At 45.0% G+C, this 13,850-nt stretch overlaps 1 protein-coding gene across 1 annotated transcript in view; it reads left to right on the forward strand.

Moving 5' to 3' along the window:
- The window catches only part of PRPS1 (phosphoribosyl pyrophosphate synthetase 1), a 25,207-nt gene that overhangs the window by 9,051 nt on the left and 2,306 nt on the right, over positions 1 to 13,850 (forward strand). The window contains exons 3-7 of the mRNA XM_004710099.2: positions 1 to 106; positions 1,091 to 1,189; positions 2,949 to 3,073; positions 9,482 to 9,655; positions 12,885 to 13,044. Coding sequence (XP_004710156.1) covers positions 1 to 106; positions 1,091 to 1,189; positions 2,949 to 3,073; positions 9,482 to 9,655; positions 12,885 to 13,044 — 664 coding nt within the window. The remainder of the gene's footprint in view (positions 107 to 1,090; positions 1,190 to 2,948; positions 3,074 to 9,481; positions 9,656 to 12,884; positions 13,045 to 13,850) is intronic.

The following is a 13,850-nucleotide window of genomic DNA, read 5'->3' on the forward strand; positions in this document are numbered from 1 at the left end:
AATGGAACTTTTGATCATGATTAATGCCTGCAAGATTGCTTCCGCCAGCCGGGTGACTGCGGTCATTCCGTGTTTCCCTTATGCTCGCCAGGATAAGAAGGATAAGGTAGGACAGTATCTCCCACCCTCCTTCCCTGCTTTCTTTCTTTCTTTACGCTCCTTTCTCTTCTCCCTTCCCCTGCCCCTTCCTCCCTCCCCCCCTAGCAGAGGAAACAGAAACACTTGACCAAAGTCACACACACCCAAATCCCTTAATCATCAAATACAGGTTCCATTAGAAATTGCCCTTACCCACCAAAAACAGAAATAGAGGGGACTTCAAAAACTTTATGGAAGAGTGGAATTGAAAAAGGCCATGGAGTTTTCCCGCTAGCTTTTTGAACCCCCTTCATATGGCTTATATAAAACATCACATTTGTGATCTGTATGCCTATAGAATTCATACATGTGTGACTTCTTCGTAAGTACCCTGATACTGTGTTGTTAGGGTCCACGGAGTCCGGTTTTGACCTTGTGTACAACACAAGAAACCCCTGCTCAATACTGCACAGTTCTCACAACTGTTTGATTGAGTCCACGGCAGTAGCCACTGTGCCCCCCAATCTGGTTTCTTCCACAGTTATAAGCATAAGAAACCCTGGAGTAGACAGAAAATAGCTGTGTGCATTATGTTAAGACCATAAGAGCTATTTTCTTCTTTGAAATGTTTCCCAAATTGGGAAAGAGATGATCAACTTAATACTGTTGCAAGTCAGTGGCATGTCTATTTAGATCAATTCCCTGGCCACTGGGTGCCCTGAATTTAGTAGGTACACATTAATTAAAAGCCTTTTGAACCTTGGTGAGTTAAGCATCAGACTGTCTACTACACGGTTGGCAGCTCAAACTCACTCTGGATGAAAGATGAGGCGGCCCACTCCTATAAAGATAAACCGTCTCGGAAACCTAATATAGGGTCACTATGAGTGAACTCTGGCAGTGGTTGTGTGTTTGTTTGTTTGATGTTGTTGTTGGGGGGCGGTGCAGTTGAAGGAATGAACTACTACTCAAATCGAGTGTTTGCTCTTTCTTGTTTCCTTTTTCTCTATAGAGCCGGGCCCCAATCTCAGCCAAGCTTGTCGCAAATATGCTCTCTGTAGCAGGTGCAGATCACATTATCACCATGGATCTACATGCATCTCAAATTCAGGTACTAACGGCAGCTCCTTCCTGAGAACTGGTAATGTTGAAGACTGCAGAGAACAACCTGTGCCCAAGCACAGCTCAAGTGCACTAGGCCTCACCAACTTGTAGAGCCCATTCCCCCGAAGCATAGTTCCTGATTTTAGTTGTTAGCGGCTGGTTAGCGAGGGAGGCTTTGGGAGCAGACCTGGGTTCAAATACTGGCTCTCGCTTAATTGGCTTTATAACCTTGGGCAGGTTATTGAACGTCTCTGTGCACTCACTTTCATGATCATATTCGGTAAAATGCTGTCTTTCGTGAGTCGGAAGGTACGGGAATGGATTCATAGAAAAGCTGTCCCTGGAAAACACAGGTTAACAGTGTCAACTCCTTGTGCAGTTGTAGAGCCCCATATCACTTTTGCCCCCCCCCCAAATTGAACTACTAATAGCGTACTGTGGACCAAAAGCCTTATCGATAATATAAAACAGTTGGTTAGCACATACTTTGTATGCTGTGGATCATATAACACACTGCCCCTAACATCAAAGCTCCATTTGCAACACGAGTTGAAAAAGTATTTGGCAAAAAGTACAAGGTGTTTGCTGCACCTGGTGATATAGCTGTAGTTATGGTTTCACAAATGTACCTTAAAATTTTTTTTTTAATCTCTGGTCCTTGTGTTTGATTCCTTTATCTTGAAATGGCATGCAACCGCAGCTGCAAGCTTCAATCTATGTATGGTCCAATACGAAGCAATTCAACTGTTCCTTGTCATGACATAACTGTTCTCTGCTTTGTGGGAGCACTTCCAGCACCATGAGGGGTGCTGTACTGGGCCTCCTGGTGTAATTCAAGGTTTATGGTACTGTACTATATGCGAGGAAAAATACATGAAAGCCAAGACAGAAATCCCTTTGTTCAGTGTTGTGCACTATGCTGGAGAGACGTCGTGCTCACCTGGAGATGATTAGCAGCACATGGCGTTCAAGAAAAAAAAATTCCATGGATAACTGGACACAGTTCAAACCCAAGTTGTTCAGGGGTCAGCTATATAATGTGTAGCACAGAACAGGCACTCAGACAATGGGAGCTGTTGTCATTGTCATTCCTGAGTTTTCAGGATCTTAAATTTACAGCCCAAAACATTCGTTCCTCCCTCCCATAAACCCAGAGTAAAGGGAGTACAGTAGCATGTTATAGCCTATACTTTTAAAACAGAGAGACTTTAAAATCATTAGCCGCTGAGTCTTATACGGCTGCCCATTGAGGTACGTGGGACAGGATGCTATACCCATTTTACAGAAGAGGAACAAATTTGTAGCCATAAGAATTAGAACATAGATGAGCTGGTGATTTATAACAAGTCGCGGCCACCTGATGCATGTGAGTAGCCTAGCATCTCTGAACGACTGACCAGTTAGCTCTTGCCCTTTAACAAACCAGTCCAGCATTTCTGTGGCATAAAGCAGTAAGTATCCATTTCTGTCCTGAGTCTGCAGGTTGGCTAGACGATTCGGCTGGTCTGAGCTGTTCCCCGCAAGGGCTCATTTATGTGCACACGATCAGTTGTGGCTTGGCCTGGAGGGTTGCCTTGCTGCTCCGGTCTGGGCTTTCATACAGCCCTGATAAGCCCAGTTCCAGTCTGCCCCACTGGCCTGCCTTCCCATGAATTTGAATGTTCCAGGAAGGTCTTCTTTGAGCAAGCAGTGATTGCCTTTGTGTTAGTCAGTCATGGATTGAAGCCCTTTAATGAAGCTAAAGTAATCCAGCCTCTTCACTGCAGGGCTTTTTTGATATCCCAGTGGATAATTTGTATGCCGAGCCAGCTGTGCTGAAGTGGATCAGGGAGAATATCTCCGAGTGGAGGAACTGCACTATTGTCTCCCCCGATGCTGGTGGAGCTAAGAGGTATGACTGAAATGAGTCGTGGTTTCGTTCTCCTGGGACAGTCTCTCAGAAGACTGGGGTGGTTCCCTTTCGAAACAAAAAGTAACGTTTTCCTATCTTAAGCGATAGTGTTTGGAAGTACTTCAGAATGGTTGTACTGATAACTAGGCCATGGGTTGGGTGTAGTTTTGCTTGGACCCGATTCACTACTTGGAAGATGTGAGCAAATGTTTTGAACAGGGATAGTCTTTCTCAATTTCTAGGTACTGAGATCCCAGGGAAGTGAACCATCACCCTGGGAGACACGGGCTTTATTATTTATGGAAAAATGATGTACGGAGAGGTGCGGTACTAGTACTGCTTGTTTACCTCGTGACCAGCAGGTTAAGGGCTTGGTCTGCATTCGTAGTCCCCACACTCCACCCCCAGCCAGCAAGACTTTGTATATTCTCTAAGGGAAAGGGGAAGGAGTCAGGCCTTCCCAGAACTGCTGCCCTGGGAAGGAACGGCACCTCTGATCAAAATGGCCTTGGCGCCAAAGTGTTCTCGGTGATCAGCTCTGGCACTACACCTTGAAGGGGGGAAGGGAGTAGTCTGGGGGAGGCCATGGACGAGACATGTGGGAGGACTCCTTTTGACCCAACAGAAGACAAGGAACAAAGGGGCCCCTAGAAAGCCAGGCCGCTGTGGGCTTTCCCGCAACGCACGAGGAACTAGGTCCTGCTGCCGCCACAGCTGTACACCTGTACACCTGCCCGTAAAAGGCTACTGCTATCAAGCCAGATGCTATCAGTGGAAAAGTAAGCTATTCTGTGCCTATTATAATGCTGTTGGCTAGACCATTTTGATCCTTGAGATTAAAGTACAATAACAGGAAGATTTCTCTACAGCTTGCACTGTAGCTAATGCTTCATCCAATCTTCCTTGGTAAGTGTGTCTGTGTGCATACTGAGAAGGGGAAGAAGAAAAAAAAAGACCAGGAAGGAACATAAATAAAGGATGGAATTTTTATTGGAAGTCAAGACCTGAAATCTTTAAACAGGCTAATTGCCAAAGGTTGAGTTACAGTGCTTAATACAGAGGCCCACGTGGAACAGGCTAAAAGCTCTTGATTTCCTTAGTGGATTACTCATTAGGAATGCATTGATGAGCTTGACACATGTTCTCGTTGTGGAAATAGAATGGTGAGCTAGAAAGCACAGATGATTAGGAAAAGCTAATTCCGAACTCTCTGAGTCAAATCTTCTCTGGCTGTTTCACAGCAACGCTGGCATTTCAGTAACTTCCACTGACTTGATAAGCTGAGAATTCTGTCCTGTGCCCTCTTACCAAAATGTAAGATCATGTCACCAGTTACCTAAAAAAACACCTACTTCCCACCCCTCCCTCACAAATGGCTGCCCCGCTTGCCTGAACTGGTTGAGTGCGCGTCTCACACCTTGCCCACGGGGCATTGAAAATATTTTGTCCCATTTAGAATAACCAGAGAGGGTTTTCTCCCCAGAGTTGGGGATCACAAGGTACCTGTTGATTTCGATCAAGGTACCCACGATGGCTAGGTTGTTCACACATTATATATTCTCATTTGGTCACAGGCCAAACGGAAACACAGATCTGTGACCATAGTCACTGGGGAAGGGTTCTTTCAGGACCCTACAAAACTATTGCTCAGGAAAATGTGAATCAGAGGTAAATTCCTCACCATAATAAAGGGCATGTGCGGAGTACTTTATGGGACAAGTACAGCCATAGGAGCAATTGTGAGGCAGATCCAGGACTGGACACGGTGGCTGTGGGTAGGAGCTGACTCAATGGGACCTAACAATAAAGTACACTGGTGGCATAGTGGGTTACATGTTGGGCTGCTGCCCAAGGTCAGCAATTGGAACCCAAGGTGATCCAAACCAGTCTGGTGACAAGCTATCATGTCTGTCAACCAAACAATGCATTCATTCATTCGTTCATTCATACAGTGTAAGCGACGCTGCTTGCTAGTCCCAACGCTCCCTCTTCACACACAAAGAGACAGGAGGCTTTGATTGTTGATGTTTTATGGGTGGTTTACGTTCCCATCTTTCCAGATGGGAACGTGCTCCATTTCTCCAGCACGTGCTCTGTTTGTGTGCCATTTCTATGTTGTGTTTCCACTGGGGCTTCCCGTCTTGTCTAGATTTCTCCTTCATGTCTACTCTTAGCTTTTAGGCAAATGTTAACCTTTTATCTTGTGAACCTGATCTAAGGAATGCATACCTCTTTGGGTGCCAATTACTTCACCGGCCTGTTGTTTGCCTGAAAAGCCATCTTTGGGAATGGCTTAATTTCAAGGTCAGAAGGGTATCTTAGGGCTATAGTCTTGAAAGTTTCCCGTCTTTGCCAGACCAAGTCTTTTTATTGAATTTGGTTTTTGTTGTTGTTCTCTGCCTGGGATCCTCTATGTTGATCCCAGTCAGAGTAGGTCCGTAGTATTAACTGGGCACCATCTAATTCTTCTGGTGTGATGGTCATGTAAGTGGTGGTCATCCAGTCCATTAGTCCCTTGGGCTGATTGCTCCCTTGAGTCTCCAGTTCTCCTTAACTCTCCTTTACTCTGGATGGGAAGAGATCAACAGTTGTATCTTAGCTGGTAGGGTCCCAGACTTAACCAAAGTAAGGTACAAAATATTTTATTACCTATGTCCTGCCAATTAATGGACATATTCCCCCAGTCTATGGTACTTCGTCTTGGAGTCCCAAGAGCTATTTGGCTATGTGTGAAATTTCACTTCCCTGTATAGAGCAGGGGTTGCCCGTACACGTGGCTCTGAAGTAAAATTGGAAATGAAACTATCCTAGTTTCATTTCCAATTTTACTTTAAATGTTCTTATTTCTAAGAAATATGTTTCTAGCTCGTAAATCATTTTTAAATTGTCACGAGGGACACGATTGGCTCTTCCGTGTCAAAAGTGGTTCAACCCCAGGTATTCCAAACTTATTGGGTCCACATTCCTCTTTGCAGATGAAAAATTTACTTCACACTCCCCCCTGTTAATTAAACACTTTTGTACGGTAGCCCATAATCCAGGATAAACTTGAGTCCTCTGCTTTTGCAGCCCTCAAGAGAATTGTCGTATCAGCCACCATGGGAAACACTGCTGGAGAAGTATCCAACTGATCTTTCTATGCTGATCTTGTATTCTGCTGCTTAGCTGGATTTTCCTATTTGTTTGTTTTTTTAACTCATTTTATTGGGGGCTTATACAGCTCTTGTCACAATCCGTGCATCCATCCATTGTGTCAAGCACATTTGTTCATATGTTGCCATCATCATTTCAAAACGTTTTCTTTCTACTTGAGCCCTTGGTATCAGCTCCTCCTTTCCCCCCCCTCTCTCTCCCTCCCTCCTGAACCCTTGATAATTTGTAAATTGTTATTATTTTTTCATGTCTCACACTGACCAATGTCTCCCTTCACCCACTTTTCTGTCCCACGGGGGGAGGGGGGATATATGTAGATCATTGTGATCAGTTCCCACTCCCCCCCCACCCACCTTTTCCTCTCTTGGTATCACTACTCTCATTGTTGGTCCTGAGCAGTTTATCTGTCCCGGATTCCCTGTGTTTCCAGCTCTTATCTGTACTCATGTACATGCTCTGGTCTAGCCAGATTTGTAAAGCAGAATTGGGGTCATGATAGTGAGGGAGTGGGGGGAAGCATGAAAGAACTCTAGAGGAAAGTGTGTGTTTCATCGGTGCTCTATCGCACCCTGACTAGCTCGTCTCTTCCTTGTGACCCTTCTGTAAGGGGATGTCCAATTGTCTGCAAATGGGCTTTGGGTCTCTCTACTCCACGCCTCCCCCCTCATTCACATTGATGTAATTTTTTTGTTCTGGGTCTTTGATGCCTGATACCAGATCCCATTGACACCACATGAACACACAGGCCTGTGTGCTTCTTCCATGTAGACTTTGTTGCATCTCAACTAGGTGGCCGCTTGTTTGTCTTCAAGCCTTTAAGACCCCAGGCGTTCTGTGTCTTTTGATAGCTGGGCACCATCTGTTTTCTTCACCACATTTGCAATACATCCATTTTGTCTTAAGCTATCGTGTCAGGAAGTTGGACATCACAGAATGCCAGGTTATTAGAACAAAGTGTCCTTGTGTTGAGGGAGTACTTCAGTAGAGGCCCAATGTCCATCTGCTACCTTAATACTTAACATATAAATATTTGTACTTAGATCTACTGCCCTATCATTATATATCAATATATTTAGGTATGTACTTGTCTGTATTTAGACCTCTATAAATGCCTTTTGCCTCTTAGTTCGTTTCTCTATTTCCTTTTACTTTCCTCTTATCCTACTATCATGTTCTGCCTTCATTCAGGTTTCGGTAATTCCTCTTGTTTATATTGCCCTTGATCAAGCCCTATCCTATGCCTTCCTCGCCATTAATTTTAGAACACTTGTTGTTCCCTTGTCCCTGGGTTTGTTAACACCCACTTCCTTTCCCTGTCTCCCCTCCTATGTATGCCACCTCCCAGAAACCTCAGTCCCACTGTTTTCTCTGGATGTCTATCTGCCTATCTTATCCAGATAGACATGCAGAGACAACCAAAACCACAAAAACCAAGGCAGAGCAAAAGAAAACAAACAAAAAGCCAAGATCAAAAAGAAAAGCAGTGAATAGTTCCAGGTGTGTTTGTTGACCTTTAGGCGTGTTTTCTAGTTGAATCTGATGGGGTGCCACACCCTGGCCCCAAAGTCTGTTTTTGGTATTTCCCGGGGATTTAATTGCTTTGGTCCCCTTGCTGCTCTGTTGCACGCCCCTAGCGTTTCGCCCCAGTGTGATGGGGTCAGATCAGGCACAATTCCCGTGCTGTCTCCAGTGTTGTCCCCCGTAGCGCTATGGATCAATGAGGGTCTTGTGTTGAGGCTGGCCCTGTGATCCTCTCCGTGCATGGGCTGTTCTGAGAAAGAATATCGTCCTTGGGGCTTGGTGGGCCAGGATGTGTTCCATTCTCCTTCCCTCTTCGTTTGCTCCTGTGTGCCCTGATCAGATGGGCCCCTCTCCCCAAGCCGTAGCTTCAGTGCTGTCCTCTGGAGTGCATTCTTCTGGGAGGGGAGAGGTGGGTGTCAACATAGTTGGGATTGGGGCTGGCCTCAAAGACAGACCTCTCTTGGATTCTCCTTTTGTTCCAGCAACTTTTCTTATGGAATCTTCGCAATTTTCTATGTTCAGGATAATATCATCTGGGAATGGAGATGCTTTTCCTTCTTCCGCAGCAAATTGCATGGCCCACACTTCCTCTTCTTGGCTCTGTGTAGGACTTGCAGTACAATGTTGAATAAGAGGGTTCACACTGAGCATCCTGATCTGGTTCCCATTTTCAAGGGGAATGCTCACAGTCTGTCCCTGGAGACACTAATGTTGGTTGTTGGTGTGATCTACTTACTACTCACCGTCATTGAGTCAGTTCTGACTCCTAACCAACAACCCAGTCAGAAAGAGAACTGCCTTAGGGTTTGGACTTGGAGATAATTTGGGTTGTACAGTGAGTTGCTGGTTCTGCTCAGTTAACTGATAATATCTTTCTTTCTAGCAGGAAATTCTAAGCTTGAGGTCCAGGTTCCAGTTCACATTCACAGGTCATAGGTGTTTTGCTGCCATCATTACAAGGAGTTTGATGAGGGTGTGGGCATTAGAATAGTCTGGGCACTGCTACTCTCCTGCCATGGTCAGGTTCACTTCCTAGCCATAATCCCCCTCCACAGCTCTTACATTGTATGAATTGGACCTGTCTGTGTACTTGAGGTGTTAGAGAAGCCTTCATTCTCGGCCTTTCCACAGCCAATTCATGAAATAAAAAGGGTTTAGCAAAAGAAAACAAACAACGCAGTGCTTTAACATCAGACCACTTTCCAGGATAAGGGTATCTTTCTGTCTGCGACACTAACCTAGTTCTCCAAGTTTCAGTAAGACATTTATCACCTATTATTAGAATATAAAGAAGCCGTAGCAGTGCAGTGGTTAAGCCTTCAACCAGAAGGTTGGCGGTTTGACCCAACCCAATGGTTCCATGATGGCCCTGGCAATCTGCTCCCATGATGATTCCAGCCTAGGACACCCTTTGGGGCCTTTCTACTCTGTCGTTATGCGGTTCCTGTGAGTCCGGCCTTTCTACTCTGTCTTTATGTGGTTGCTATGAGTCCGAATCGACTCAATACCTTCAGAATATGGAGATACTCTTTTTACTATAAAACCCTGTCTTTGATGTTTGCCTTTTGAGAAGTCAGTAAATGGTAGTTATTTTCTCTTAGCCCTGAGCATTGTTTGGTGTCGGTGTGTTTGCTATCCCAGAAAACAAGCCCCTTCTTCAGCCTGTAGTCTGTTTCGTCTGTCATCTAAGCCGCACACCTGGGTTTTAACTCTTGAGCATCCCTTGTTCGACAGAGTTACGTCCATTGCAGACCGATTGAATGTGGACTTCGCCTTGATTCACAAAGAACGGAAGAAGGCCAACGAAGTGGACCGCATGGTGCTCGTGGGAGACGTGAAGGACCGAGTGGCCATCCTGGTGGACGACATGGCCGATACCTGCGGCACAATCTGCCATGCAGCTGACAAGTGAGCGTGGAGCTGTTGGGCCGGTGGCGGATTTAGTTGGGAGGCATGATAAGAACTTAAGAGGGATTTTCATTGATCTAGACACACCACATTTGCTTTATTTAAAACAAACAAACAACAAAGGAGGCATTCCTCGGTCTGGGAATATAGAACAATACCTTCCTATGTCTATGCTACTTAAGCTAATAATAAATCCTAGTTTTACTTTTCAACTGCCCATTTTAGCTGTTATTGCCTTAGCTAATGGGAGAAACATGGGGGTTTCTACTCCCATAAAGAGTTACAGTCTTAAAATGGGTGCATAGCAAATGTGGGGAAGAAAGCTAATGGTGCCCGGCTATCAAAAATATAGCGCCTGGGGTCTTAAAGGCTTGAAGAGAAACAAACAGCCATCTAGCTGAGAAGCAACAAAGCCCACATGGAGGAAGCTCACCAGCCTGTGTGATCATGAGGTGTCAGTGGGATCAGGTATCAGGCACCTAAGACCCCAAACAAAAAATTGTATCAGTGTGAATGAGGGGGAGTGCAGAGTGGAGACCCAAAGTCCACTTGTAGATAATTGGGCATCCCCTTACATAAAAGTCACAAGGAAGAGACGAGCCAGTCAGGGTGCAGTATAGCACCAATCAAACATACAATTTTCCTCTAGTTCTTTAGTGCTTCCTCCTCACAACCCTATCATGACCCTAATTCTACCTTACAAATCCGGGTAGACCACAGCAGGTACACGAGTACAGATCAGAGCTGCAAACACAGGGAATCCAGGACAGATAAACCACTCAGGACCAATAATGAGAGTAGTGATACGGGGGGAGAGGGGGGGACAAAGGGAAAACCGATCACAGTGATCTGCATATAGCCCCCCTCCCTGTGGGATGGACAATAGAAAAGTGGGTGAAGGAAGACATCAGTCAGTGTAAGACATGAAGAAATAATAATTTATAAGTTATCGAGGGTTCGTGAGGGAGGGAGGGAGGGAGGGAGGGGGAAAATGCTGAGACCAAGGGCTCAAGTAGAAAGAACATGTTTCGAAAACGATGTGGGCAACAAATGTACCAATGTGCTTGACACGATGGATGGATGGATTGTGATGCGAGCTGTATGAGCCCCCAACAAAATTATTAGAAAAAGGGAGAAAAAAGAGTTACACTCTCGAAACTCGCGGGGCCAGTTCTTCCATGCCCTATCCGGTCACGCCCACTGAGTTATAATGAGTTTGCTGTGGGTTTGCTTTTAGTTCTTGTACTGTGTGAACTTGCTTGCTCCCTGTTCTCTTGGATGTCAATTGCTGATCTCCCTCCCTTACATTCGGTCCTAGCTTTCCTAGGGCTGCCCCAACCTGGAGTAATGTTCAAGATATGTGTGTTCCTACCAAATATGTATCAGCTTGCCTTGGCTCTGATTCTTCTTATGTATCGATCCTCTGTTTTGTGATCTGATCTGATAGCATTATCTCTCCTATGTGTTATAAAGCCTAACCTCTGAAGTCGGATTTGAGGTTGTTATGCTAATGAGCAAGGGACCATTTCCTGGAGTGGGTTGTATCTTGAGTCAATCTCTTTTGAGATTCAAAAGAGATATAAACAAGGGAACAAAGATCAAAAGGACCCTACTGCCACCCAGAAAGAAAAGTCAGGAGCAGAATCCCTGTGCTGGAGACCCAGGGGAAGGTTGCTTCCAAAATGCTTTCAAGGACATTCAAGGAACACCAACCCCCACAGATCTTGAAAGGAGACAAGGGCTTTCCTCCAGAGCCAGGAGAGAGAGAGCTTACCCCTAGCGCCTGCACCTCAATTTTGGACTTATAGCCTCCTAAACTGTCAGAAAATAAACTTGGTTTCTTTTCTTTTTAAAAAATTGTTTCTTAAAATACCTGTGGTATTTCTGTTACTGCTGATACTAGGATGGCTTTTCCAAAAAGTGTTTCTTTCATTGTTGAGAATAATCACAGCAAAACCCACACCAATTCAAGTTTCTGCACGTACATTTCAGTGACAGTGATTGCTTTCTCCATTCTCCACGTTGTACACGCTCCCTTTCTGGGTTGCTCCTTCCTCATTAACGTGAACTCATCCTAGCTAATCCTTTGGGTTTCTGTTGTCAATTTTATCCCGTATAGATCTTAGGAGAGCATGATGCTCAAGGCAGACATTTTTCCTAATTAAGCTAAACTATTGTTTGGTTTGAAGAAGACTGCAGAGGATATTTTTGGCTTCAGGTTTAAAGATTATCTCAGAATTGTAGGTTTAGGAGTTCATGGCTCCAGAAAGTTTAAATTCTGTGTCTTAAATTCTGTACCACAATTCCCCCCTTTTGATCAAGGCTCTGCTATAGAATCTTTGACAACGTTCCAAACTCTAGGTAGCCTTAAAAATATATTCTTAAGGTTTTAAAGAGTGTAAGTCCAAAAGGAGGTTCTTAGCAGTCTCATACTCTCTCAAGTCAATACTCAAAGGACCTTCCTTGTCTCATGGCCTCAGGCATTCCTTGACTGGTAGCAACATCACTACAATCTTTTTCTCCATCCTCACATAGCTGTTTTTCCCTATGTGTCTTTTTCTGTCTCTTTCCTCTTTTCATAACTGAGCCCTGGTGGGATAGTCACTCAGTTATACATTGGGCTGCTAACCTCACGGTTACCAATTGGGATCCACCAGCCGTTCCATGGGAGAAAGGTAAGGTTTTCTGCTCCTATAAAGCGTTAGAGCCTCGGGAACCCATAGGGGCATTTCTACTCTGTCCTGTGGAGTCACTATGAGCTGGAATTGACTTGATAGCACTGAGCGTGTTTTCTTCATCATAAGGATCTTCAGGGGCATAGTGCTTAAAAGCACTCAGCTGCTAACTTAAAGACTGGTGGTTGGAACATACTAGCTGTGGGAGAAAGATGTGGCAGTCTACTTTTATAAAAATGACAGAGCTAAAGTTATGAGCCCCCAATTTGGTAGAAGGCTGTGGAGGACAATCGGAGCCCAAAACCCATCTGCAGGTGAGTTTTGGGCTCCCACAGTCCTTGTTATGTTTCCTTATAGGCTCAACCTCCCTTCATTTGATTTACTAGAAAACACCCCAATGTTCACAAGCATAAGCAAAATATAACAGAATGGCTGTCACAGGTTTGCCAGAATAATAGTCGATCTGTTCCTAGTCCAGTTCTTTCTCCTTCTGCCTAACTCGGATCCTAGAGTGGCAAGATTAATCCAAGTCAACTCTGCCTTTTTTCCCCTAGACTTCTCTCAGCTGGAGCGACCAGAGTTTACGCCATCTTGACTCACGGAATCTTTTCTGGCCCCGCCATTTCCCGCATCAACAATGCATGCTTTGAAGCAGTAGTAGTCACCAATACCATACCTCAAGAGGATAAGATGAAGCATTGCTCCAAAATACAGGTCAGCATAAGATTCTGGTAAAACATGGCTTAAATGTGCTTAAGAGGTGTCTGCCTACCTTTTGAAGATTTCTTTGCTCAGGGGGGTTTCGTCTGTCTTTAGGATCTGTGATTCAAAAGACAGATTTGAACATTCATATTGCCCGACCTTGGACCCTCTAGAGGAGCCCTGGTGGGGTAATGGTTACACATTAGGCTGTGATTCACAAGGCCAGAAGTTCAAAACCACCTGCTGCTCTGTGGGAGAACAATGGAGCTTTCTATTCCCATAAAGAGTTATGGCCTCAGAAGCCCACAAGGGGAGTTCTACCCTGTCCTATAGGGTTGCCATGTGTTGGAATAGACTTAATGATCCTAAGTTTGGTGTTTGACCCTCTAGAACAGGGGTCCTCAAACTACAGCCCGCCAAGGACATTTATCCGGCCTGCCGGGTGTTTTTGCCCTGTTTTGTTTTTGACTTCAAAATCAGATATGTGCAGTGTGCATAGGAATTTGTTCATCGTTGTTGTTTTTTTTAAACTACAATCCGGCCCTCCAACGGGTCTGAAGAGCAGTGAACTGGGCCCTGTTTTATAAGTTTGAGGACCCCTGCTGTAGAACAGTGTTGCCCAAAGTAGGGATACTGATGGCCACGGACTGATCCAGAGGGGCTGCAAAGGCAGAGGCTAACACTTTATCTAGATTCTGGACCAGTGCACAAAAGCTTTGAAGTGCCAGGGTGGGCAGAGAGGGAGGGGCATGGTGTGATGTTTTTCCCCCTGAAAAGGAGGTAGCAGTCCATACTGCCCCCTGGAGGGCATTGGAACA

The sequence above is a fragment of the Echinops telfairi genome, unplaced genomic scaffold, assembly GCF_000313985.2.
Source record: "Echinops telfairi isolate 266 unplaced genomic scaffold, ASM31398v2 ScPeMD7_7427;HRSCAF=8465, whole genome shotgun sequence".
Taxonomy (NCBI): Eukaryota; Metazoa; Chordata; class Mammalia; order Afrosoricida; family Tenrecidae; genus Echinops; species Echinops telfairi.